Source organism: Desmodus rotundus, chromosome 7 (assembly GCF_022682495.2).
Source record: "Desmodus rotundus isolate HL8 chromosome 7, HLdesRot8A.1, whole genome shotgun sequence".
NCBI classification, from domain to species: Eukaryota; Metazoa; Chordata; class Mammalia; order Chiroptera; family Phyllostomidae; genus Desmodus; species Desmodus rotundus.
This window is the reverse complement of record NC_071393.1, coordinates 136810290-136836434: the sequence shown is the minus strand read 5'-3', so window position 1 is coordinate 136836434 and position 26145 is coordinate 136810290. Positions and strand designations below refer to the sequence as shown.

The 26145-nt window shown below is 67.3% G+C and overlaps 1 protein-coding gene across 4 annotated transcripts; it reads right to left on the bottom strand.

The window, feature by feature from the left end:
• Positions 1–241: 241 nt before the first annotated feature.
• On the bottom strand, positions 242–24057 carry INF2 (inverted formin 2). Of its 4 annotated transcripts, XM_071222096.1 has the most exons (24): positions 23898–24057; positions 13807–14206; positions 12587–12702; positions 12362–12521; positions 11967–12000; positions 11043–11184; positions 10401–10542; positions 9476–10246; positions 8966–9111; positions 8819–8880; positions 8147–8249; positions 7960–8045; positions 7516–7616; positions 6982–7052; positions 6794–6901; positions 6435–6505; positions 5728–5848; positions 5286–5450; positions 5069–5171; positions 4793–4954; positions 4117–4300; positions 3659–3966; positions 3208–3264; positions 242–788 (listed from the first exon to the last, which is right to left on the bottom strand). In XM_071222096.1, the coding sequence occupies exons 2-23, from the start codon at positions 14195–14197 to the stop codon at positions 3209–3211; spliced, it is 3603 nt and encodes a 1200-aa protein (XP_071078197.1). In that variant the 5' UTR covers positions 14198–14206; positions 23898–24057; the 3' UTR covers positions 242–788; position 3208. The 4 variants fall into 4 exon arrangements, with proteins under 4 accessions (XP_071078197.1, XP_071078196.1, XP_053784605.1 ...); XM_071222095.1 differs by having other exon boundaries at positions 3659–4300; positions 10401–10497; XM_053928630.2 differs by having other exon boundaries at positions 3659–4300; positions 23898–24056.
• Positions 24058–26145: the final 2088 nt, after the last annotated feature.

Genomic DNA, 26145 nt, shown 5'->3' with positions numbered 1-26145 from the left:
ACCCTGCTGCCCTGCTGGGCTGGCTCTGTGACCCATCGGGCCCCTTCTGGGCATGGGCAGGCACCTCCCACCCTCAGGACTGGATGCACGGTGAGGGGGGACCAGCCCCACGGGGCCCTCATGCCTATGTTGAGCAGTGCCCACCAGCCTGCCTCTGCCCGAGGCCCTGGGGTCCTCGCCCACCCACCTATCCCCAACCGAGGCCACCGCAGAACAGCAGACACGCACCACCACATTTTTGTTAAAATCACTGTGTTCCAGCCCAGCTGAGCATGTTGGGGGGCAGAGCCAGGCAGTGGGAACCAGAGCCCAGTAGGGGAGCAGTCGGGGCGGGGGGGAGGTTCCAGCTCCACCTGGCTCCCGTGGGTTAAGGGGAGGGGTCTATAAGGGGTTGTCTCCAGAAGCATCTGGGTACCAGGTCCCTGGAAAGGGGGTGCAAGCTTAGAGGCGCCAGGGGTGCGGTCACCAGACCCCCCTGCGGGCAAGCAGGCACCGTGGTCATGCAGGGGCGGCATCAGCTGCAGGAGCAGGAGGGCTGGGCGTGCAGGCAGTTCACGAGGGCGCCAGGTGCGCTGCCAGGTGCTTGCTGGGATCCCAGCCTCGACGCCCCCAGAATGGTCAGGGAGGCCCAAGTCCCTGGTTGGGTAAGGCACAGATTTTGGGGCTCCCGGGGCCCCGTCCCAGCCGGGGCCTGGGTGCTCCTCTGCTCAGTGGCACATCCAGGGCCCACAGCTGTGTAGAGGCCGCCGTGGGGGTCTGTCACTGGGCTTTGGGCTTGGGCCTGAGACCTGTGGGAGGGGCAGAAGTGACGGTTAGGAGGGTCCTTGCTGGGCGCAGCCCACGCCTGGGTCCCAAGGCCCCCAGGGCCACTCTGACCCAGGCCCTTTCCCAGGCAGCAAGGCACCCTGGGTGGGTCTGCTCGGCGGGTCTGGAGACATTGAGTCGGGCTGGGGGGGGGTCCCGCGTCTCTCTCCCGTGTCTCAGCCCCAGGCTGCACTCATCCGTCCCCACTGTCACCTCCTCTCCCTGTGGCTCCACAGTCACTTCCACACTGGCCCTCAGGCTCGTCTCCTGCCCGAGCTTCCTCCAGCTGGGGCCTGAGGGCACCCGGGCCCCTGCCACCCTGGCCCTGCATGCCTCCCCAGTTGGCCCTGCAGGCCCCTGTCCATCCAACGCCCTCGCTCCCTGTTCCCCCCAGGACTCTGCCCCATGGCCGCCCTGGGGCTGGGTGCTGCCCCTGGGGGGCTCAGCAGCCTCTGGTTTGAGAGCTACCGCCCACAAGACAGGGCCAGTGCGGCAGAACCAGAGGGCTAGAACTCCCTGACCGTGGGTGCCGGTGCTATCCCGCCAGAGGGCCAGAGGCGGCGGCACGGGCTGGGCAGCGTCACTGCGGACGACGCGACTGGTCACTTGAGACTCAGAATTACCACGGGGAGAAGGGAAGTCAGTGTTCTGCAGGCCAAACAGGATGCCAGCCAGCACCACCGCCAGGCTGCATACTAATCAGCGAACGGGCACCAGGCTGCAGGGGTTGCGACATCACCACCTCACCTGGATCGGTGTCACCCTCACTAAGCAAGGGACGAATGGCCCCAAGCCTGTCCGGTGAGGCTCTGAGTCTGGAAATCCCGCCTGAGGACAGGGGGCGGGAGCGGGGATCGGACACACCCAGAGTGAAGGTGTCTTCCGCAATCTGGGCCTGACAGGGGCTGCCGGCCAAATCAGCAACCTCGAGGGTGTGGCCAGGGCACCTGGTGCAGGGGACTGTCACTGCCCAGCTGTCCTGGGGACAACAGCTTTGGGCTCAGGAGAAAACTCAGGGCCAAGCGCCCTGATGTGCAGAAGTCACTGATGTCGTTCAGCGTTCAGTGAAGTCGGGGGCTGGGCCGTGTACACACGACTTCGCTACATTTGGCAAGTTCCCTCGTTCCAGGGGGCAGGGCAGGTGGCGTTTGCTTTACTCTCCTTGCCAACTGTCTGTCAGGTCGAAGTTTCTCCAAACACAAAGCTGGGCCACGAGGAAGCGGGACCCCGTGCTCCTGCCCTGAGCCCGGGAGGGCGGCACCTGCCAACGGGTCCCAGCATGGCCCGCGGTGACGGGGGCGGCACAGACCTGCTCTGGGCTCACTGGCCTTCACTGGACAGTGGACATGCGAGGCTGCCAGCCCCAAACCCACAGACTGCATGGCCCAACTGCCACCTCTTGCCAACGCTGCTGGAAAAAGCACCTGGGTGTGACCCCAGAGCCCAGCTCCGGGAGTGACCAGTCCCACCCCAGGGGCCAGGAAAGTGTGGCAGTGAGGACAACCCATGTGGAGAGGCGCACCGCACCCCGCTCCCGCTGCAGGCACCGGCCAGACCTCGCTGAGGCACCCACCCGAGTGCGGCTGGAGGCTCGTGGGGAACAGATGGCCCTGCACTGTCCTTGGGCAGGGGGCGCGGGGGTTCCCCGAACTGGGTGCCCCCGACTAAGCACAGGCTGGGTCACAGGAGGGACCCAGCCTGTGTGGTGGCATCTGTGACCTCTCTGGCCATGTCCAAGGCCCTGCCTGTCCTGCCCATGGGTGAGGGTCCCAGGGGCTCCTGAGTTCCGACTCACTGTCTCCAGGACCCAGCCTCCAGGGAGAGGGTGCTACAGACCCCGCTAAGGGGTACAGCCTGCTTGCCCCTGGCCACTCGCCCCTGGGACCGGTCATCCCTGTCCCTCACTGTCTCCCTGGGGACATGAATGGCCAGCACCAGGGCCAGAGGAGGGCTGGGGTGTGTCCTGTGGACAGACCCAGAGTGAAGGTGTCATCCAGGGGCTGTGCGGTGTGGGGTCTGTGAAGCCCAGGGTTATGGATGAGGCAACCTCAGCCCATCCTGCCAGGCCCATCTGCCCCCACCCCCCAGGCCCTGGAGCCCTGGTCCCAGAGGGCACCCATGTCAGTGGGCAGCTCTGAGGTTGCACCTGCCGCAGCAGAGGCAACACCAGCTAAGCAAGCCACGGCCCCGCCCTCCCAGAGCAGGGGCGGGGGCGGGGGGGGGGGGGGGACGACGACAGGGCCAGGTGAGCCCCCCACAAGCGGCACAGGAGAGCTGCAGGAGAGCTGGGTTAGTGTCCGGGAGGGCCGGGCAGGCCACCACCACTGCCACCGCCGCCACCACCGCCACCGCCACCACTGCCACCACTGCTACTGTTAGTGAGAGCGCCAGGCTGCCACCTACCTTACTGGACCACACAGAACCTTTTAGTTTTACTATCGTCGGACTCAGGGGTAACCTCTGCTTCCGGATAAAAGAAACGGACTCAACCGCTTATCACACCTGGGCACCCTGGACACCGAGCCGGGACGCAGTGTGCCCCAGATCTCACCCCCCCCCCGCCCCCATGCGCCGGGCACCCTCCCTGTGCAGCAGTGTGGGCGGGAGTTAGTGGGTTAGGGTGCAGCAATGCAGTGGGGGCCCCCAGCTGCCCCTCCTGGGCAGCGACGCTGTGACTCCCAGGAACTACCCAATCTCTGGAGGAGGGGTCACCACTGGCTGCAGGGAGGGGCCCAGGGTCCTGGCTGGCATGGACGAGCTTGACCACAAGTCCTGGCCCTGAGCCCTGTGTGACTTGTCCACCCAGGTCCTGCTTGTGGGGGGCGAGGGTAACGGAGGGGGGCGCCCAAGTTACCTTCCTGGATCCGTGACGGGCGCTTCTTCCGCCGCCTGCCTGTACCCTTTGATGCCCGGCCCTGGGCCCTGGGGAGGGTGCCGGATCCTGAGGAGTCGGTCACCGAATCTTCAGAGAAGGACCTGTCCAGCGACGTGTCCAGCGCAGACTCTGGGGCCGTGTCTTCCTTGTCCCCGTCCCCACCAGGGCCTGCAGTGGGGAGGCAGGCTCCCCGGCCATGGGCCGCTGTGTCCTCTGGCCTGTCCCCTGTGCTGTCAGCCTCGGCCTGGCAGACGTCCCGGGGGGTGGTGGGGGCCTCGGCGTCCTGGCTGGAGCCCAGGGCCTCAGGGGGCTTGTCCGTGGAGAACTGGAGGGGCTTTAGGGCCTGAGCGTCTCCTAGCACCACTGGCCAGGCCCCGGCGGAGGGCTGGGAGCCCAGCAGGTCCTCCACGGACAGGAAATCGGGGGCATCAACGTACCAGGACGATCGCCTCTCCTGGGTCCCGGGGACGACCTCCTCCGATGGGTCCCCAAGGGGCTGTGGGCTGGGGGTGGTGGCATCCACAAGGTCCCAGTCCTGGGGCTCCCCGGCTGCCACCGCAGGTCCAGAGGCAGAGCAGCTGGTACCTCCCACAGGGCCTCCTGCGAGGGCTCTGGGGGCTCCTGCAGATGGAATACATATGGGTGGAGGGGCAGGGTACCCCCAAGCCACTTTGATGCACCCTGTCAGGACAAGCCCGAGCAGGGGGCCTCCCCCATCTCAGCTTCTACCCGAACACACCCCACCCCCAGGAGCCTTCCTTGGTGGTCCCCGACCGTGGGTTCCCCAGGGCAGGCCCCACCTCCACATGCATGGTCTGTCCACAGGGGGCCTGGGCCCCAGGGGTGCCTGCCAATGGGCCCTCCTGCCCCGTCTCTCCTGCCTGCCCCAGGGGCTGGAGAGACAGCTGTCACATCAGCGGAGCTGTGGCAGCATGGTCACGGCAAGTGGCCGCTCTGGCCCCGGTCACAGCTGTCCCATCTTGGGGCAGAAGGGGACATGGGAGGGCCCCTGGGGGATCAAAGAGGGCTTCCCGGCGGAAGGGAGGTGCTGGGACAGAAGGATGGCTGGGGCTGGCGGTAAGAGAACTGTGAAGAGGTGTGTGATGGCCTCACCAGGTGCCTTGTCCCTCGGGGGGTCTGTGGCAGCCACCCTGCTGCTTCCGTCTGCGTCCCCTCGGCCACGGGCCGTCTTCCGCAGCTGGAAGCCCTTCCTGATGTCGGCCAGCAGGGCGTCGATGACACATACCTCTTCCTGCCTCTTGTCTCCCTTCCTGACTGCGAAGGCCCAGGGTCCTCAGGGACGAGGCTCACGGGGTCCCCAGAGCCCAGCCAGTGGCCACAGCCCAGACAGGCTGCCCCCATCCCACCCCTGTTCCCTCCGGGCCTCACCAGGCTTCCCGTCCTCGCCCCTTGGCCTCCGAGCCTCCTCCTCCGCCAGCTGCCGCTTCCTCTTCTCGGCCTTGGCAGCCTGCTCCTGCCGGTCCTTGTTCTCCTGCAGGGCAGACGCAGAGTCGGTGACCCCGGCCCTCCGTCACCTGCGCGTGCCCATCCCGCCGCGGACAGCCAGGGGCCGTGGGAGCCCGCCTGGCCTCTAGGCCCCACCCACCTTCAGGGCACGAGTGAAGAGGTCCCGGAAGGCCTTCATGGTGCTGAATGTGTCCTCCAGGGACAGCTGCTGGGAGTCCTCGCACAGGTAGTGGGCCAGCTCCAGCCTCTTCTGCTCGATGGCTTGGAACAGCTCCTCCAGTGCCTGGCAGGCCTCGAGGCTGGCCTGCAGGAGCAGGCGAGGGCCTGTTACCGCCCTGAGAGCCCACGGTGGGCGCCACCTGCTGGCTGCCATAGGGAGACAGCCCAGGCTGCAACCCTGAGCCCTGCCCGGCCCTAGGGGGTGACAGCCACTGGCACAGGCCTGCAAACAGCTCCCCCGCAGGACTCCTCGTCCTGCCTCTCTCCTCCCCACGCTCACTGCCCCACCCAGGCCTGGCAGACACTGGAGGGGCAGCTTCCCTGGAGACCTCGTGCAGCACTGTGCAGAGCCCCTCACTCACCTGCAGGCGCCCGGCGTACTGCTCCTGCACCTCGGGGCTGGAAGACAACACCTTCTGCTCCATCTCCAGGAGCCTCTTCAGGTTGCTGCCCGCCTCTGAGCGGATGATCTCGAGGTTGATCCTGCAAAGCCGGGTGGGGGCAGGTGAGAGCTGTGGGCGCGGGGGCCGGGGGCCCTTGCCCTGTACACACGCACGGACGTGGCCAGAGGCTCGTAGGGCCTTGGGGCCGGCCGAGCGGTGTGGGGTGAGGTGCTCCCCAAGGTGGGTGTGGGCCTGCAGTGTTCGGACTGGAGAAGCTTCCGTGGCAATGGACCTGGGAGGGCTGCCCTCCCAGAGCTGACCCTCCAGGCTGTGAGACCCCGTGGGTGTGGCCCCTGTTCCTGGGCCTCCAGCCCTGATCCGTGCGATGGCGGGGGCACAGCCTTGCTCACGGTCAGCCTTCAATGACCAGCGCCCCTGTGAGCACAGCCAGGACATTCCCTGCCCCATCTAGGCCTGTTTCTTCCTCCGAGTCACACGGGGACAGGCCACGGAGGACACGAGGTCCCGTCTCAAAGGGAGAGCGAGCACCCCATTGGGCAGTGGTTCCTGGCGGACGCAGGGTTGTACTGCAGACAAGAGACCCAGCCTGGTCCAGCCACCTTCCTGGTGGGCACCTGAGGAGGGGCCCTGGATCAGGTGGGTGGCGTGGGGCAGGAGGCACCTACCCCGCTGCCTGGGCGGGCTGCTCCAGGTCCCAGGGCAGCTGCAGCAGGTCTGGGTGGCTCTTTTCCACCTCCTGCAACGGCACGTGTCCAGGGAGACTGCTGCGGCCACCCCCTCCACCTGCTGCCCATCCCAGCCCTCGGCAGCTAAGGACCACGCCCCTGGGAAAGGCTGGGCACTCTGGGCCTCCCACCCTTCTCCTGGGCCTGGATGGGAGTTAGAGGCAGCGGCAGGGGAGACGGGGGCTCCTGACAGGGGCCGGGGGCAGAGTGGGGCGTGGATGCCACCCTGAGGGCCCAGGGACAAGCAGCAGCAGCGAGGCACCCAGGTGCCGCCTGCCCCCCGCCCCTGCCGGCCGCACCTCCAGCACGTGGTGCAGCAGAGTCACGCGGCTCTGCTGGGACTTGGTCTCCGTGAGCTTCAGCAGCGTGCTGATCTTGAAGCCGTCGGCGTTCCCTGTGTGGCTGCCCTGGGAGGGACAAGGATGAGGGATGGGAGTGAGTCTCCTGGCAGGGTGGGGGGTCTGGGGGGTGGGGCGCAGACACTCACGTAGTTGAGGAAGTTCCCAATTCTCAGGATCAGCTGGCAGAAGACAGGCAGCCGGCGGCTGGAGAGCAGGCCTGCGGGAGGGGTGGCTCAGGGCGGGTACGAATCCCCAGAACCCATGGCTTCCCTGGTTCTCAGCTAACCATCCCATGGGGCTTCAGGGAGGGTGTGTCCCCAGCTGTGCCACCAAGATGGGAATGGATGACTCCTGCTGTATCCTCAGCAGAAATAAGCTGCATGCACCTTGGTGGCTGGGACCATCCCTGTTCCTGCCACAGCTGCAGCAAGTTCCTGCAGACTCATCACTCAGGAGAGTGGTGTGTGTGCACGTGGGAGCGTGGGAGCCATGTCTGAGCACGCATGGACCTGTGTACATGCACCTGTGTGCCGTGCCTGCCTCAGAGCTGGGCGGGGGTCTGGGAGGTGAGCAAGGTCAGCACCCTGAGCATTCTTAGGGACGGTCTCAAGGCCGGCGGTCCAGGGGCCACATGGGTGCCCCCGCACCATGCCGCCTCCCCGGCCCGGGGCCCCACTTACTCTCACAGGCGGCGAGCGCCAGCTGGGCCTTGGGCCGCACCGTGTCCAGAGAGGTAGCCGTGTGCTCACACAGCAGCATGCATTCCACCCGCAGCTGGTAGCTGGCGGCAGAGTGGTGGTCAGGACTGGGTGGGGGGCCGAGGCCCGAGGGCCCATCCACAGGGAGTGAGTGAGGAGGCCCACAGCAGACCCACCCGACGCCCAGGACGCCCGATCACCTCCCTGGGGGCATCCCTCCATCTCAGGATGGTGGGGTCCCAGGCTGGCCTCTCTCAGAGAGGCCACAGGGGTCCTGTCCACCGTCCAGCGCCCAGGTCACACACCCCTTGAGGAGCCCCATGGTGGAGGGTACGTGAGTGGGGGGCACACGGAGCTGGGGGCGGCCTGCACACACCGTTCCCACCTGCCCTGCCCTTCTCCTCCCTGGCAGGTGGCTGAGCTCACCAAGGGACGCCCAGCAGCAGGAGGTAGAACTGGTCGGCACTGGCTAGCTTGGCTTGGTCCTCCGTGTACGAACGCAGGTTTTCGATCTGGGGGGAAGGAGGCCAACCCGTGGGATCCCAGTTCCCGCCCCACTCCTCCGTGGGAGCCCCCCCCCACCCCCGGGGGCTGCCGGCTCCTCCCCGCTGACCTCGTGCTTCTCGGGCAGGAGCTTGAGGAGCTGCTTCAGCACCTCCACATCAAACCTGCCGGTGTCCCCGGCACGAATCATTGCGATGACCTCCTCGTTGGGGCTGCAGGTTGACAGGACAGGCAGGCGTGGGCAGGGGCGTACCCTGCCACAGAGGTGGGGACTGCCCCTTGGCCCACGACAGACACCTCTGCTGGGCACACCAGGGGCTCCTCACACGCCCATGGGAAGGCGAGACACCTGCCTGGTCACACGGCAGTGAGGCTGGGGTGCGGGAGGCTGTGCCCTGCGAGCCAGAGCACCCTCTGCCTCCCCTTGGGGGCTGCTCAGGACACAGGTGGGTGGCCCGGCAGCACCCAGTGGGTGGCCCCTGCAAGGAGACATGGGGTCTGGGGGGCAGGGCCAGGTCCTCATGCTGGCTTGGCCATCGCCTGTCTGTGGCTGTAGGGGGTCCCCGATGCTCTCTGGGCCTGTTTCCCCAGGGAGCCAGGATGGGGCGTCTCTAGGGCCTCCAGCTGGGACAGTCTGGCTTTTACCCCAGTGTCTCTAGCCTGAGACTGGGTGTGCACTTCCTAGGGGTGGCCTGCAGAGGGCACTTCTGAGCCCAGAGTGAACAGCTCAGGGAGGCGGGGCCTGTGGGCTCTGGGGAGGGGGCTCAGTCCTGGAACTCACCACTTGAACTGCTTCAGAAAGATGTTGAGGTTCAGGCTCTTCTTGGAGTCCAGGAAAGTGATCTGGAAAACACTCCGCCCGTCAGCTGGTCCCTGAGGGCCGCTCGGGGGAGGGGGGCAGCCCCTTGGCCCCAGGCCCAGGTCCCACCTCCTTGGGCTCCTTCCTGACTGGGGCGGCTGCAGGCTCCTTGGGCTTGGCCACAGGGAAGCAGAAGAGCTGCTCGATGCTGGAGAAGTTGGGTTCCACCACCTCAGCCCCGGGGCTGCTCAGAGAGGCCCACATGGAGCTGTGCTCTGCGGGGGAGGCACAGCAGGCTCAAGCTGCCCGGCCAAATGCCTGTCCAGGCTGGCGGCAGCCTGGCCTCTGGTGGCCTTGGCCGTGACTGTCTCTGGACACAGCCACCCAGCCCCCAGGGGTCTGGGCAATGCATGGGACACACACCAGCCTCGGGTGTGTGGGAGCAAAGGGTTCTCACAGGTGACCTGTGACCTGTACCTGCCTCCAACCACACAGGGGCTGAACCCAGAGCGGGGACAGGCCTCCCTGGCCCAGGGTGCCCAGGTACAGCCCATGTGCTGCAGGGAGCAGCTGCCACTCTCCCCAGCAGGGCCCAGCAGCCCCCAGAGGGAAGCCACCTGTGGGGATTGGGGTCCTCACCTTGGGCCACATGGGATGGCAGCTTCTGCCAGTTCAGCTTCTTCATGCGCAGTGTGGGTGGGTTCACCTGCCGGTGGCTGGGGACCCAGGCAGAGCCCAGGCCGTGGTCCACTTGGGCCACAATAATCTCCTCACCACCCCCTGCATGGGGGCCTGAGATGCCTGGAGGGCCCGGGGGTGGTGGGGGAGCAGGGGGCAGGGTCCCACAAGGGCCAGGCAGTGGGGGTGGTGGAGGGGGTGGGGGGAATGAGGTCCCACAAGAGCCAGGCAGTGGAGGTGGTGGAGGGGGTAGGGGGAATGAGGTCCTGGAGCCTGGCAGGGGTGGGGGTGGAGGGGGTGGGGGGAACAAGGTCCCACAAGAGCCAGGCAGTGGGGGTGGTGGAGGGGGTAGGGGGAACGAAGTCCCAGGGCCTGGCAGGGGAGGGGGTGGAGGGGGTGGAGGGGGTGGAGGGGGAGCAGCGGGGGAGCCAGGGACGCCCGCTGCAGGCAGGGGTGGGCCGGGCACCCGCTTCCCCAGGGCTGTCGGCTGTGGAGCAACCCCACTGCTCCAGCTCTGGTCGCTGCCAAGATGCAGGGTGGTGGGGGTGGCCACTGGCGACTGGCCCTTCAGATCCGCCTCTGGGGAGCCTGTGTTTGTGGGGGCGCCACCACCCTGACTCTGGCCTAGGTCAGCCTGGACGCCTTTGTGAACTTTGTCCAGGGAGCTCGGGTGGGGCCTCCCCTTGACGGACACGAGCCGCTGGACCACCTCCTCCAGGGTGCACTCCTGGGCTGTGGGAGGGCGACTGGGGTCAGGGCGTGCCTGCCTGGCTCCGGCAGGAAGCAGGTTAGGGGTTGAGGAAGGGCACCCATCCCCATGTCCCCAGACCCCATGGTGTGCCCGCCAGGCTGGGCTGGGGAGGCGGCAGGGGGCAGGGCCGCTCACCATCACTGGCCAGGAGCACGGCCCGGTTCACCAGGCTCTCCAGGGCCTCCCAGAGCAGCTGGCTGGAGCGGAGGCCGGGCTCCAGGTACAGGAGGCCCTGCAGCACAGACAGCAGCTGGGCGGACGCCGGGGAGCAGCTGACCTGGGCAGGGGTGGGGGTGTGGTCAGCGGCTCCTAGGGCCCCAGTGACAAGCCTGTGCCGGGGTTCCCCGGGGCGGGTGACACTTGGGGCTGACAGCTCTCTGAGCTGGGGGCCGCCCCTGTGCACTGTGGGGTGCTTCGCGGCGGCCCTGCCCACTTGTGACATCCTACAAGTCTCCGGATGTTTCTGGGAGCCCCCTGGGGACACTTGCCCTGCTCTGAGAACCACTGGGCTCGGGAAGATGGGCTGTCCCAGCCGGTGAGGCCACAGCTCAGGCTCCTGGCCTCCCGCTGGCTCTGAAGGCTCCTCAGGCCACCTGAGGGTGGCCAGCCTGCTGGGGCCCAACACAGCCCTGCCACCCTGGGCAGCTCTGGCCTTGGGACTGTGCTCTCCTCCTGGTCCTGTGGTCCCCGGGCTGCCCGTCCCCCGCCCTGTCCCATCCGGCCCTGAGCCCTGGCTGTTCATGGAGTGGGCTTCAGACCGGGCCCCCGCCGGCCCACCTTGTGGAACAGGGAGGCGAAGACCTCCTGGTGGCTGTTCATGTCGACGCCGCCGCAGACCTGCAGCAGCTCCTCCTCGTCCTCTGCCCTGGCCTCCTCGAAGGCCTCCAGCTGGATCAGCAGGTCCGCGTCCTCCAGGTCCCTGCAGTGGGAGGGGTCGGGGTGGCTGAGCCCGGAGCCCCCTCGGCCTCCCCAGCCCTGGATAGGTGCACACCCTTGAGCAGGGCCCATGGCCGGCATGAGGCCACTGTAGCCAAGGGACAGCGGAGGTCACTGGGGCTGGCCTTTCTGGTGCAGGAGCAGAGGCTCCCAGGATGGGAGCTGGGAAGGGGGTACCCAGAGCACATCGTGGGAGCAAAGGCTCCCCATAGAGAGGCGAGGCTTCTGCCAGGGCAGTGGGAGCTTGAGTGTTCGCTGGGTCCAGGACCTGCCAGTCATCTCAGCCTGGCCAGTGAGCTGTGCCCTCAGCAGCAGGGTGGCCCTTCCCCGCACCAGCCTCACCTCTTCCTCCTGGGCACCCCCCACCCCAAACTGACACCCTGGAGAGTGGTCCTGATGGGGCTTCGAACGGGGGCTCTGTGCTATGTGGGTTCCCACGTATCCACTTACACTTGAATTTCAGATAAACGAGGAAGGGTTTTTTTGCACCAGTACGCCCCAGGTAGGTGATGTCTGGGGCACACTTACACCCAGCAACACGGTCTGTCTGCAGCCCTGCTTGCAGGCTGCACTGTGCCTGGCAACCCCAGTTTGGGGGGCAGCTGCCAAGCCCCAGGGCGGGTTCCACACAGCAGCCTTTCCAGCAGGGCAAGGGGCAGGCAGCTGGGCTCTGGCTGGGCCCCGGGGACCCCTGCCCATCTGGAGGTGCTGCTTGGGACCCCAGGGGGAGGTGGGCCCGCCCGGGAGCAGTGGGTGCAGACTCACCGGAGCCGAGTCAGCACATCCAGCAGCTGCAGCCCTGGGGAGGGACACACGGGATCAGCCCCGCCCTCCCGTCCCCTTGACCTTCTGACGTCGTCCCCTGGGCTCCCTCCCGACACCCAGCGCGTGGAGAGGGCAGGCCTCTGCCATTCCCACAGGACAGCACGGACACGGGACTCAGAGGGACTCGTCTGCTTGGACAGTGGTGCCTGTCAAACGCTCGCTGTCACCACTAGAGTGGCCAAGAGTGGGGCCAGGGCCCTGCCTCAGCCTGAGCGCCTCCAGGGCTAACGACCGGGGTCCTGCGGGCCCCTGTCCGCAGAAGGACACGGGTGGGGGCAGGAGCCTTCCTTTGGGGCCCAGGGGTGGTCGGGGGACGCAGGGCAGGCCGGGCTGACCGATGAACTCGCCGCGCAGCTGCGTGCGGGTCCGCAGGTCCTCGGGGCCCAGGATGATGGCGTTGATCACGCTGAGTAGGGTGACAACGTAGGGCACGTTGTCACTGTGGGACAGCTCGGTCATGACGACGCTGAATCGGTACTGCTGGCTGCACACCGTCTGCGGGGCGGGCAGAGCTCAGCTTGCACCCCAGGCCCTGCCCAGGCCCCGCCCCCGGTGCTCACCTTGTAGTGGTCCAGGGCATCCAGGGCCAGGGCGTGGCCTTCGGGTGAGTAGATGCACAGGGCAGCCAGCAGCTCGAACACCTGCTTCTTGACCATCACATTGGATGTGTCCAGAGCTGCTGGGGGCCAGGGCAAGTCTCAGTGGGGCCTCTCCCTCAGTCCTTCCCCCACCCGTACCTGCCTCTGCTCAGAACTCCCACACTTCAGCTGGAAAGGCGGGCAGCAGGCGAGCACTGGGGGTGCACTGCCCCCTCCTGTGGCCCACATCAGGGGCGACCATGCCGGGTACGCATGCAGACCCGTCTCCCGGACCACACGACTGGGGCTGACCCTGAGGTCTGAGAGACCCCATCTGCACGGCCCCTGGGCTGAGCCCGGGTCTTCTCCACACTCAGTACCAACTGGCTCTGCCTCATCCCCCGAGCTGGGAAAGCTTTAGGGATGCGCCTTGCCTGTTCCTGCTGAGAGCAAGTCACAAAGGACTCCGTAGATGAGGATGGCCAGGCCTGGGCAGGGTCAGATGGCCATGAGACGACCGACATCTCACTCACCCACAGTGACCAGCTCCTACAGGCTGCCACCTGCCACTGCCCACCCAGGGCCTGGGGCCTTGCCATGGAGCAGCGCAGCCTGGTGGGCAAGGGGCACACCATGACCTCCGCCTACCAGGGGCCATCTTCTCCTGGGGGTCAAGGACCAACCCTGGGACTGCCTGGGGACACGTTCTGGAGGAGGTGACAGGGAGCTGGACCTTCCACGGGGAGTAGAGCTTTGCAGACACAGAGCAGAGCAGCCTGATGTGGGGGTGGAGAGCGGGCCGTGGCTCGAGAAGCCCCCAGGTGGCAGGAGTAGGGCAAAGGGTGGGCAAGGGGAGTATGGATGGGGCCTGGAGGCCTGAGACCAGGGAGGCGTGAGGCCCGAACCAGCAAAGGGCTGGGTGGAGAAATGGGGCAAAGTCACAGGACAGAGGGGACAATTAGGCACAGCCCGGGAAGGACCAGGGCTCCAGGTGACCTGGGGGTTCTCAGACTTGGGCAAATGGAAAATGGGTGCCTCCTCTAGGAACGCCCCCCCGCCCCGCCCCGCCACCTGCCCAGCCAACTGTCTCCTTCCTGTGCACCCGGGCTGCCACCACCATGCACGGCCTGGAGCCTGGCCCCGAGCCGCTGAGGCCTGCCGGTCACTGGCCTCCCGCGCTGGCCGCCTCCTGCGCGGCTCACCCCGGGAGAGCTGGCGCACGTAGGCCTGGTTGCTGAGGATGTACTCCATGCCCTGCCGCGAGTTCATGACGGCACGCACGCAGCTGACGCAGGTGAGCTGCAGCAGGGCGTCGGCGATGCGGGCCACACCGCGGCCCGAGAGGCGAGCCAGGGCCTCCAGCAGCAGGTCCAGGCCGCTCTGCTCCAGGAACTGCACCATCCAGCCGCCGTCGCTGCTCTCCAGCCTCTTGCGCAGGCCGGAGTAGTTGACCACCGAGGGCATCTGCAGCAGCCGGATGCAGAGCTCGGGCTCGGCACTCTCCAGGTTGGCCTCCGTGGGGTCCGAGTCCTGCGGCCCCAGCTTCTCCTTCAGCGCTGCCCACTTGCGTTGCGCACCCTCTTTCACCGACATCTTGCCGAGCTGTGGGGCCGGAGGGAGGCGGGGGTCAGTGGGCAGCCAGGGCCGTGTCCTCTGACTCGGTTTCCCCACCCACCCAACAGATTCACGGCGCTTCCTGGGGACACCCCACAGCACACAGAGCTGGCTCCCTGTGCGGGCGCTCCTCACCCCCATCCCTGACTGCACCACCGTAGCAACGGAGGACGCAGCAGCGCCGCCCTGCTGTACCCGTGAGGACCCTGGGGGCTGCACCGCAGCAATGCCACCAGCCCAGTGGTGACGACGTGGCAACATTGCCTGTGCCATTGTGTCCGGGACGCCCCACCTCAGCCACAGGGCACTTCCCCTGCCCAGTGGATGGGTCTGGTGGGCACAGCGGGTGGGTGGGGCGGTTCCGGACCCCGGGCACTTCCAGGCTGCCTAAAGTGTGCGAGTGTGGCATGGCAGGGAGGGGACTGACTTGAGGGTATGTCCAACGCCTGCCCAATTCTGGGCAAGACCAGGGCCCGTGGGGGGCAGGGAGGCAGCCCTGCCAGGCCCCAGCTTCTGTGGGCCTGAGATTGCCCGCCTGTGTACAGCTGGAGAACAGGGTGCCCCCCCCAGGCCCTTCCCTCAGCGTGGGAAGGCTTACCCGGATTCTGCTGCAACAGGCATACCCCCCCCAGAATGCCCCCAACACGTGCCTGTGTCATGGCCACACCCACCAAGCCCTTTCCCCGGGGCCCTTGGCAGTGACGCTGTCCCCAGCCACAGCCCCTGGGGACCGCCCCATGGGTCAGGGCGGCCCACGCTGTCCCGGCTCAGTCTTATATTTAGCATCTGAGAAGAGGGGTGTGGATCGACGGGGAGAGAACCAGAGGAACAGGGCATGGTGGCGACACCACTGCGCCCCATGCCCAGGGCCTGGCCTCGGCACCGCCCACCCGACCCCCCACCAATACCTGGGCCCCCCCCCAGAGGCAGGCCATGTTCGCCCCACTCTACTAGGAGAGGAAGTGGAGGTGGCACCCAGGGACGCCTCGTCCTGTGCCCACCACCCGGAGTGGAAACGGTGAGCTGGTGAGACTGGATCCCAGAGGGGCCCTGGGGCTGGGGAGGCCGGCACAGCTTCACTCTGAGGGGAGACTCCAGGCCATCTGAGGTCTCACAGGAGACGGAGGCCGAGGGGGACGGGAGCCCCGGTGCCTGGCCCCTCTCAGAGGCGCCAGTGTGCTCTGTCTTGGGGAGGGTCTGGGGTGTTTTCCTTCAAGCTTCCAGAGCTTCTGGGGCCCGTCCCCGGGTCTGCGGGGAGCAGAGAACAGCTTGAGCACACCCGGCATTTCAGCAGCCCCTCCTGGCTGCTGTGGGTCCACACCAGGAGGCTGACCCCTCATCCCCCCACCTGGCCAACTGCCCCTGGGGTCAGCCCAGGAGGCAGCCTGGCAGAGGGGAGGAGGGACTTTGCTGATCTGCATGGGCACTGAGCTCTGGCCCAGGCCGACAAACTCCGGCCTAGTTACTGTCCAGTTTGGGGTTCAGTTTCCTCACCTGCACCTCTGACCTTGGTCTGTTGGGAGCATCCTGACAGGCAATGGGTGTGTGTGTCCCTGTGGGCAGCAGTGGGGGCAGGTGGGGTGCTCACCGCCCCTCCCGTGGGGCCCAGAGCCTCGGTCCACATAGGGCCTGGCTGGTGGAGAGCCCAGAGCCCCCTCCGTGTCTCCATGGGCTCAGCCGCCCTCCCGGCCCACTCCGCCCGCACTGTCTACTCACCCAGACGCGCAAGACCCTCCGGCTGCCCCTGCCTCCCCATTCCAGACCCGGCCTCGGGCCACCCCGCCGGCTCTCCTGGCTTCTCATCACTGCTGGCGGCGGAGCTGCCCGGCTGCAGCCCCAGTCCCTCGCGCGCAGCCCCCACTCCCAGCACCCTGGACAGCCTGGCCGAAGAGCCTTAGGCGGGCACACTGCTGCCCCCTGGGTGCTGCTGCTTAAGGAGACGCCCACGACGGCCCTCCTGGCCCCGCCCCATTGGCCCGAGCCCCTGTCTCTCTGGTACAGACTGAGTGGACAGAGTGAGAGCAGGCCAGTCCTCGTCCTCTGGTAGCTCAAGTGTCCTGACCAGCCCCAGAGTCCCGAAGAGCCTGGGACGCAGAAAAATCCCATCTCAGAGACAAGCCAGCAGCACCCTGACCTGCTCCCCCACCCTGCCCAGGGTCTTGTCCCCAGGGCTGTGGGCTCGGTCCCCAGAAAGACCCTGTTCACAGGGCCCTTGGTCTGTGGGGTGGGAGGTGGCTGATGCCATCTGTCCATGAGGGTTCTGTGCTGGCCGGGCCCCGCCGGACACTGTGGGGGGCAGCGAGCAAGCACAGGGCCCCACTGGCCGAGGTCCCACGTGGACGGGTTGCCCCGCCAGATCCGAGAGCTCAGCTGGGGATGGGGTGGCTGAGGCGGGGGCGGCTTTTCTCCCACTGTGAGTCCCACGGGTCGGGTCTGGGGCCAAGCACGTCTCCCAGAGGTGCTCCAGCTGGTTCTCGGGACAACATGCCGAACATGGGAAAGGAAGAGGGCCAGACCACACATGAAGACAGAACTCGGCAGGCCCTTCCTCTGTGGGAACAGCCCTGGAAGCTTCCCTAACTTTGTCCCCACTTCCAGGCTGGGACCCGCCAGGGAAAGCCAAATGGGCTCCCCGAACGGTCACACAGGACACCCCACTTCTTGTGAGCCGTCCGGCTTCCCCGGCCCCCCTCAGGGCGCCCGTCTTTTCTGGATAGCTTAACCTGTGAGCGTACATAGCATCATGTGTACATACATTGCACACGTCTGTGTGTGTACGAGACACTATATGCATATAGTGACGATGAACACGTACACAAACAAAAGTGCAACGTCCCGTCCGGGAGCCGGCCTCTGCAAGTGCAGGGCTGGCCGCCGACTCCGAGCTGCGGCGCCCGGACAGCAGCCTCTGCGGAGCCGTCCGGGCGGCAGGGAGCGTGGGCTGAGAAGGCAGTGCACAAAGGGTCCCAGGCCAGGCCTCTGGCCCCTGAGGGTGCTGCTGGGCGCTGCTCCCAGGAGTGGGGCTGCGGGAACACCCTTCCTGACAGCCGGCGGGCGCCTGGCAGCGTCCTGGGCCTCCTGGTTGTGACTGCCTGTGTCTCTGAAGGTGGCAGCAGCGTCTCTGCAGAGTAACTGGGCCAGGCGCGGGTGCAGAGTGCCAGCCCCTGACCCTCTCGGCTGCGGCAAAACTGTGTGTACGCCTGGCCCACCACCCTTCCGCCCCTCTGACCGGCGCTGCCAGTGGGCTGTGGCCGCCTCCCAGCTAGGCCTGGTGCCAGGACCAGGCGGGGTGCAGGGACCTTCCCAGGCTCAGCCACAGCCCGGCCCCACATGCAGGAATGTCCTCCAGCTCCCCAGCCAAGGGGTGGGGCCTGCGCAGGAATTTGCATTTGCGGGGCTTTGGGCAGCCAGCACCCCTGGCTGAGGCAGGCCCGCGGGAAGGCCAGGGGTGCTCCGGTACCCGCATGGGCACGCCAGGCAGTGCACCCTCCCTCACCAAGGAAACTAGGGGCAGGGCCTCTGCGAATGAGGATGCGGGGCTCTGCATCGGTGGGGCCGCTCGCCTTTTCCCACCCATAGCATGGGGTTCCCCTGGGATAAGTCACGCCTGTCCCTTCAGACGGGGACTCCTGAAGGAAGGGTGTCCCTCGGACGACCGCTGGGGTCCGCCCACTGACCTGGATGTCCTGGCGAGTGGGCTGAGTGCCCATGGGATGGGGACACTGGTGCCGAGGGACTCTGGTGGCCTCCTGGGGTGCCAACCTGCTGGTACCTGGATGCAATGGCCAGGCGATGCCGGCTCCTCACCTGGGCAGCAGGGTGGACTGGTGGGAAGCTGGGAGCACGTGCATGGGGAGCGGGGTCAATGCTGGCCCCCAGGCTTCAGAGACCCACACCCCAGGCCCTGCTGTGCAGATGGAGAAGCTGAGCCACAGAGGGCAGCCCGCCAGGACTGGCCCCAGGCACTGAGCTGCGTCACCACTGCTGGGAGCCCTGCAGGCCCGCCAGGCCTTGAGTGGAGGGGTGCGATGGGGAAGCCCAGACTCAGGGCCAGAGCTTGGCACCCTTGGGACTGGAGTGTTGCCTTCTATTCCTGGCTCCTTGCCAGCGCTGGCGAAGGGGCTCAGGGAACCCAGGGGTGGGGGCCGGCGCAGGATCAGCTGGGGACATGGGTACCTGTGAGGGACCGGCTACCTGGGGTGGGAGGCAGCTTCAGGGTGGCCCAGCCAGCATCGGCACAGCGACTGGGTGCTTCTGGGCCCCGAGCCAGCGGGGGCGGGTGCAGAGTGAGCCTGTCTTCCCTGGGTGGGTGGGTGGGTGAGTCGGCAGGAGCGGGATTCCAAGACGGGAGGCAGGGGCTGCCACGCTGTATTTTTAGCTCCTCCAGGAACCCACACTTTCCCACTGCCTGGCAGCTCCCTCGCGCTCGGGGCAGCCCAGGCCCCTGGGCTGAGAGTGTCCCGCCACGACCCCATTTCTCTCCCTCTGCCACCTGGGCTCCTTCTGAGCCCCCAGCACCTGCCTCGCCTTCCCCTCCAGGCCACCAGCCCTCGAGGGACCTGCCCAGCCTGTGTGGGTCACCTGAGTGGGCTCATCCCAGGTAGGGGCGTGGGGCACACCGCCCAGCTGAAACAGAGGTGAGAAGCAGGGCAGCAGGCTGGGCCACCGCGCTGTGTGGGGTTCTGACCACACGAAACGAGACGTGTCGCACGGGACACACGCCCGAATGCTAACAGAAGTCGCACTGGGGCGAATACGGTCGTTTTTATAATTAGAGAGACAGAGTGAAGTGGACCCGCAGCATCTCCCACAGTGGCAGCCGCAGCTCAAGTCACTGGAGAGAGGAGGGCAGAACAGCAGCCGGGCTCCACGGCACTGCAGCACAGCCCTTGTGGGGGCGGCCCAAAGAGTGGGGAGGGGCAGGGGTCTGGGCTGGCAGGCAGAGAGCTGGGGGCCAGCGCTGGTCTGGGACAGGGCTGGGCCCGCTGGGCCCCCAGGATCCGGGGGCAGAGTGATGTCAGACACGCTGCTCGCAGCCCGCCTGGGCTGGGGCTCGAGGTCGTGGAAGGCTCAGAGAGGGCGGGCAGAGGACTTGGGCAAACAGGAAATGCCTGTCAGAGGGGAGGGCCATGCTGTCTGGTGGAGGGTCCCCCCCAGAGCAGCCCTAAGCCAGGCACTGTGTTTGCTGGGAACGGGCTGCGAGGCCCGGAGAGTCCATCCCCCAGCCATGGGCCCAGCGCAGCAGCCTGGGGAGGACAGGAAGGGTGGAGGCGCCCTCGCCAGGAAGCTTGGCTTTCGCTTCCACCTGTGCTGAGTGCTGGCAGGGATCTGCTGCCCTTGCCTCTCCAGGCCACCCGAGGGACTCGGCCTCCCCGGCTGCACGAAGAGCAGGGCCAATGACGTGCTCCTGGGGTGCCTGGCCACCTGGACACTCAGGCAGGGCACAGCCTGTGGCTGAGGCCGAGAGTCCCCACGCTGGGGAGTGGCACAGGTGCCAAGGGTGACAGACAGTGGCCCCTGGCCTTCAGTGGTTGAGTCGGTTCCCACACTGGACGCTGGAGGGCGCCATGTGTACAGACCTGTGGGGGGGGCAGGTGGGGGTGGGCAGGGACAACGGGGCCGGGGACCTGGCGGGCCCACAGCCAGCAGCGCTAGAACCCCAGCTGCCTCCCCCGCAGGGCTCTGAGGCCCAGGAAGAATGTGCCTGCTGCCAGGGTTCCCTCTCCCAGGACCAGGCACAGTGTGGAAATGCCTCTCTCCAGGAGGCCCTGTGTCCCTCCTGGGTGCCCCTGAGACCCTCAGGAAAGGCCTCTCTTGCCCCAGGGAGGACCCCCATTGCCCAGGGAGAAGGGACGGGCTGCAGACAGGCTCTGGCGTGTGTGCACTTCTGGGCCGCAGGGCACTGGGGTGGGGTCCCTGCCCCCAGTCCTGTCCTGTGTCCCACAGCTCCAGGCTGTCGGCAGCGCAGACAAAGCAGCAGACTGAGGGTGGAGGAGGGGCCGCAGCCGGCACCACCCGGCACTGCCAGGGGCTGCGGTGGCTGGGGGAGGGGGCGGGCAGGGACAGCTCAGGTTTGGGGTGAGACCAGGAGGCTCTGTGGGCCCTGGTTCTGTCCTCAATAGGGAGGAGGGTGTCAATGCTGCCCCCAACCCCCAGGCTGCTGGGTCCACATGGGGCTGGTGGCGCCAGGAGCCCGGCCCAACCAGATGAGCCAGATCCTCAGCATTCCTGGTAGCATTCCTCCCTGGGCGCCAGGGGCCAGGCACATTCCGGGCTCGCTTTTCTCATCTGTGAAATGGGCACGATGTTCTTCCCCAGGGAACCAGGGTTGGCAAGGCCCCTCCCAGGCTGCTCCCCACCACCGGGGACCTTGGGCCTGGCTGTCCTCCCATTACTCCGCCACTGCCTGCAGGTAGCCCATGGCCGCTCCTCTGCCCCCAATGCCACGGCCTGGCCCAGCTCCCTATGCCCCCGTCCTGGGTGGGGGCAGCCTAGCAGGGTGCCCTCCAAGGGGGCAGGATCTGATCTGAGCACCTGGGGCTCCCTTCTCGGGTCACTCAGCCCTGTGCACGTGGGGAGGCAGCGCCCCCACCCCCTACCCCAGGGCGGGTGGGGAGCAGATGTCTGCTGCTTCCCTGCTGCCATGTGCGGGCGGCAGCTGAGCTGCACTTGGGGCAGAAACGGGGATGGGGACAGGGATGGCGGGGGAGGCAGGCTGCACATGGAGGCCACATCCTGAGATACCGGGGGCCAGGCACAGGCAGGGAGACTGAGGCCCTCTCGCACAGCTGGCCAGGTGCACCAGCACTTGGCCAGGGACAAGTTCAAGCCCAGAGCCGGGAAACCCCTGCCCCACGGGCTGGGTCTGCTGGGACTCCACATGTGCGAATTTCTGGGGCGGGGGGGGGGGGGGGGGCACTGGCTGGGCACAGGAGGGGCTGGGGCTCAGCCCATCACAGCTGAGTGCAAGTTCAGAGGTCCCGCAGCGACGCCTCTGCCAGGGCTGTGTGTGGCTGGAACGGGACACTTGTCCCCCCTCCACGACCACCGGGTGCTTGGTTGGCCTCCACACTAGGTTCTGATGTGAGGCCTCAGAGGCACCAACTGAGAAATGGGAAAGGGGGCCTGCCCCCACTTGCCCAGGTGGGCTTTCCAGCTGGCCTCCACCCACTGGCCTTGGTCTGCCTGGCCCCCCAGGGGCACCGGCCATGCTCCACTTCCCTGTGGGCTGGGCTCTCAGCCCACCCTCCCCAGCCCTCCTCCCTCTCGGGCTCCGGCGTGCACGCTGTCATGGAGATGGGGGGCAGGGGCACAGCCAGTTCTCACATGGGGAGCGCCTTCCGGGTGCCCAGAGTGCTGCACACCTCCCTCGGCCCCGCCGCCAAGGCTGACGCACACAGCAGGGGCTTTGGAAATGCCTCTCGTCAGGCAGCGGCGCTGGCTCTGTCATCTAGCTGCCCAGGCCTTCATTGCCCCTTTTGTGAAACACGGTAGTGACCAGCCTGACCCTTGGCAGGTGGCCGTGAGGCTGGGAGCCGCTGTGAGCAAGGCCGGCTGGTCCGCTCCTCCCTGCTCATCCCTCCGCTCCCTCACTCGCTCGCTCAGCAGGGACCCTGTCCAGGGCACCAGCAGAGAGGCCTGAGCGGCTCCTGTGTCACCGCAGCCGAGGGAGCAGCTGTCAGAAGATGGGTCCCCTGCCTGGCTGGGGGGCAGGTCTCTGTGTGCCTGGCAGGTGGGACAGGCCCGAGGCTCTTACCTGCAGTGACGGGGTGCTCACCCCCTCCTGTGCACTCCCTCTCTCAGAGTGGGCTGAAACCAGCCTGTTCACCTTGGACATCTGGGTCCCCAGGTGCCTGGCCCGGACCTCCCAGCCCCCTGGCCTGTGTCCCTCAGACACTCCCATCCACTGTCCTGAAACAGAGGTGGGCTGCCTTCCCCGACCTACTGCGTCCACTGGGCCTTGAACCATGCAACTATTAGACACTTACTATGTGCAAGAGCGCGTGTGGGGAGGGGCCAGGCAGCAGAGTCAGGCCTCACCCCTCAGGCTGGGCTGAGGGGAATGTCCTCCCGACCCTCCTCTGGGCACCATCGAAAGCCAGGGGCTTGAGTTCGCCTCCGAGAACACCCGCTGGTCGGGTCCTGACCAGGCCCCCGGCCCACGGGAGGCCCACACCAGGAGGGCTGTGCCATGCCCTGCACCCACAGGCAGCACCCCACTGCCACCCCTCCCACTCCTTCACGAACTGCTAACTCTTCCATCCTGGAGAACAAGTGCTCTCGGGTGACGGGGGCGCAGTCTATTTAAGGCAGGAGCTTCCAGGTCCCCAAATGTGAGATGCACGCAATTAGCTCCGACAGCCCGTCAGCACCTCCTCAGAGTGGGGGGCCCCGTTCTGCTCTGAGGGGGCAGTGGGAGCAGGCAGGCCTGGGTGGTCACAGGGGGCAGCCCCACCTGCACCTGCAGTCCACGCCCCCAGCACGGCCCCTCTCCTGTCCATTAGGAGACTTAAGGAAAGGATGGTGGGGGGGCGCTTTCCTGCACTCACTGCTGACCTGGTGGGGGCGGGGGCAGTGTGCGGCCTCAGACTCAGACTGAATCCCCCCGGGGCTGCAGCACCCACTTCCCAAGGGCCCCCCGAGCGGGGGTGGCACTGTGGGGCAGTTTGGGATGTGGGCTCCCAGTCCCTGCCTCCTCCACTGCAGGGTGACAGGGTGAAGTCCAAATCTGAGCCACTGTCCCCACCTTTCAGAGTGCAGGTGGGGAAACTGAGGCCTGCAGAGCGCCAAGTACCTGGCCAAGTCCACTGCCAGAGGGAGCAGGGGGAGGAGCTGGAAGGAACACCTCCACCTGTGCGGGAGAGCCAACCTCTGGGGGTGTCCCAGGTCCTGGCGGGGCAGGATCACCCGGGTCTTGTCCGCTCTGACCTCTGGTGAGTTGGGCAGGGAGCTCCAACGCTGTGGTCACAACAGAGCTGGTCACCACTGGGGCCTTGGGTCGCACAGCCTCAGGGGCCAGGCGGACACCCTGCCTGCACTCCCGGGAGCACCTGGGGGCTGGCAGAGGAGGCCCACGCGGTCTCCCTGGCGTCGCTGCTCAGGATGATAGCTCAAGGGTGGGACTTGGGGAGCACGGGTCAGCCAGTCACCCCGCCCAGCAGCCCCACCCGGGAGGGGCCCGAGAGCAGCGCCCGGCTCGCTGCCCCAAGACGCCTGAGGAGGTGCCCGGACCCCTGCGCACGCACCGGCTTCTGAGCAGCCCCAGACGCAGCCGCCCAGACGATACCCCAGCCCCGAGCGCCTCGCAGGGCCAGCGGGCGGCGTTCAACCCGAAGTTGAAGTTTATTTTCCCAATTGGGTCTGATACATGGTTAGGATGTGCCAGCCGCCAGGCGGGGAAATCGTGCCTCTAACCCGGCTCCCGGCCGACCCTCGCTCGACACCCTCCACCGCCCGCAGGCTGCGCCCATTCGGGCGGTGTATCCGTGCCAGGGTGGCAGCCTCGGGTGGGAGCGGGCCGCAGGCGCTGGGGGAGCCCTGGGGTTCCCCCCACCCGGGAGCCGGGGTCCCGCCGCCCTGAGCTGCTGCTTCCCGCCCCCAGCTCCCGGCACCACGCGTCTCCCCTCGCGCGAGCTCAGTTTCCCCGCGGCCCCTGAAGGGCCCAGAGGCGCTTACTCACCGGGTGGGGGCGACAGCCGGGGGTGCGGGGTGCGGCCGGGGCTCAGTCCGAGCGGGCCCGGGGCTGCGGGCGGGCAGCCAGCCCCCCCGCGGGATCCGCACGGCTCCGGTGCGGGCTCGGGCAGGGCTCAGGCTCGGGTGTGGCGCGAGAGGAAGAGCAGGCACCGCCCCGCCCCGGCCGCCGCCGGGGGCCACGTGGGGGGCGGGAGCGGGCCGGGGGCGGGGCCGGTCGCCGAGGAGGCCCCGCCCACTCGGGTCCGGCCCGCGGGGCTCTTTTAGGGGATCTCCTACGTTTGTAAATTCCCAACGGCTTCCCGCCGAGGTCCGCCCCTTCCCCGCTGCCAGCGGGGCTCCTCCGGGGGCAGGACACACCTGGAGGCGCTCCGCCCGCCACGGACCTCACTGTGCGCCCCCCTTCCTGGCCTGGCTGCGCCCTCCCCTCGCATCTTCCCCCGCCCACCCCCACCGGTGGCGAGGCTCCCTCTGCCCGGCCCTGCCGTGGGACCCCAGCTCAGCGGGCCAGGCAGGCCCACGGCTGAGCTTTCCTCAGGCCCTTAAGGTGGAGAGGATGCCCATCGACCAGGCTAGCGCGAGCAGCACCCCCCTCACCCCTCGCCTGCCATGGGCCATGGTGGGGTCCTCGAGGTCTGGGGGTAGTGGATTCCACAGGGCACTGCAGGCAGAAGGCCTGGGGCAGCTGCCCCTTCCCCCAGCAGCCAGGAGTGGGGGGGGTGACCTTGTTCTTTGTCACCCCTCTTCCTGGCGCAGCCTCATCAGCCCTGCCCAGTATGGGGCCTCCCCTTAGCAGGCTGGGAAGCCCTGACTAAAGAGCCAGACCCCCAGCCCTGGAAGTCCCTCTGACATCATCCGGCAGGGCCTGGGACCCATGAGGTGGCTCTGCCAGTCTCAGTCTGATGGGGAGACGCAAGCCTGCCCCTGGGGGGGTCCATTCTAGCACTCTCAGGGTGTGACCTGGGCCTCGACAGGGTGGGAACTGCCGAGCCTCAGTTTCCCCCCCTGTGAAAGAATGACCAGGGCCTTTGGAGGGTGCAACCAGGGTGAGGTGAGCAAAGGCGGGTGCAGTGTCTGTCAGCACTGGCTGTCCTGTCCTGACGAGGCTCCCCTGAGAGTTGATGTGTGTGCCGAAGAGCGCTGGGGGCAGGCAGGTGGGTGCCCCTGCGTGGGGGTGTGAGGGAGGGGCTGGGGTACAGGGAAGGCCCTGGATGCAGTGGCTTCAACCCGGAGTCCTGGTGGCATCCAGCCTTGCCCCAGCTTGTGCCCTGGGGCCAACCTCGTGCCCTCTGGGTGCTGAGGTGCCCCTCCGGTGGGTGGGGACAAGACCTGGGGCTGCTCATGCCCAGGCCCGGAAGTCCTCTTGAGCTGCTTCTGGCCACTGTCCAGTGCTGAATGACGGCCCCTAAGTGCCAGGCGTGCCCAGGAGAGCTGGCCGAGGAGGGTGCTTGCTGCCTGCTGGACGTCCTCCAGCCTGGGGACGCGTGCACGTGGCATCTGCTTCTGGAAAGGACTCCCGGTTCCTAGAGTGCGCTGAGTCCTTGTCGGGGGGCAGGCGGCTGCAGCCCTCTCCCATGGGCTGCCCACCTCTCTCCTCCACCCCAGCCCCCAGCGGTCCCACTTCCTCAGGGAAGCCTTCCTGCCCGGCACCACCATCACCAACACCACCGCACCCCCCACCCCCTGCTGGGTTTCAGGCCTCTCCATGCTCCCCTGGATCCCTATTCTGACAGCACCAGGAAGTGGGGGTGGGAGGCAGGGCCCGCTGACTCATCCTGTCCCTAGCTGGCGTCTGACTGCAGCTGGCTGTGGTCAGTAGGTGTGCTTGTTGATCCAGTGGGCTGAGGAATGTAGGGGAGGAAGTGGGGGAGTGACGTTCAGAACTTCTGGCCTGGGCTGGGAGGATGGCTGGGCTGGGAGGTCAGTCAAGCTGGGTGGGGCTCCCTTTCCCCTGACCCCAGCTCTCGTGCACCTGGGCCTGGGGAGCAGGCAGAATCTGGAACCTCACCCAGAGACAGGCTGGATGGGGAGAAGGAGGCTGGAGGGAGGCCTGCACCCCAGGGTCGGCTTCTGCCTGGGGTGGGTGGGCTCCAGGACAGGGGCCCCGGCCCAGGCTTCCACCTGGGAAGGCACCTCGGAGGAGGCACACCTGTGCTGAACCCTGAGGAGCTGGTCAGGGCGCTGTGCAGCCACCCCCGGTACACACACCCACGGAGGCTGGGCCGGGTGGGCAGTGT

What these genes read in the sequence shown, in the direction of transcription:
- INF2 (XM_053928630.2), bottom strand. Translation starts at nt 14,197, where the DNA reads ATGTCGGTGAAAGAGGGTGCGCAACGCAAGTGGGCAGCGCTGAAGGAG. An exon ending in TTTCTGAAGCAGTTCAAGTG is followed by an intron (nt 8,250 to 8,818) that starts GTGAGTTCCAGG and finishes GTCAACCTGCAG; the next exon opens with CCCCAACGAGGAGGTCATCG. An exon ending in TCTTCACTCGTGCCCTGAAG is followed by an intron (nt 5,172 to 5,285) that starts GTGGGTGGGGCC and finishes TCTGCCCTGCAG; the next exon opens with GAGAACAAGGACCGGCAGGA.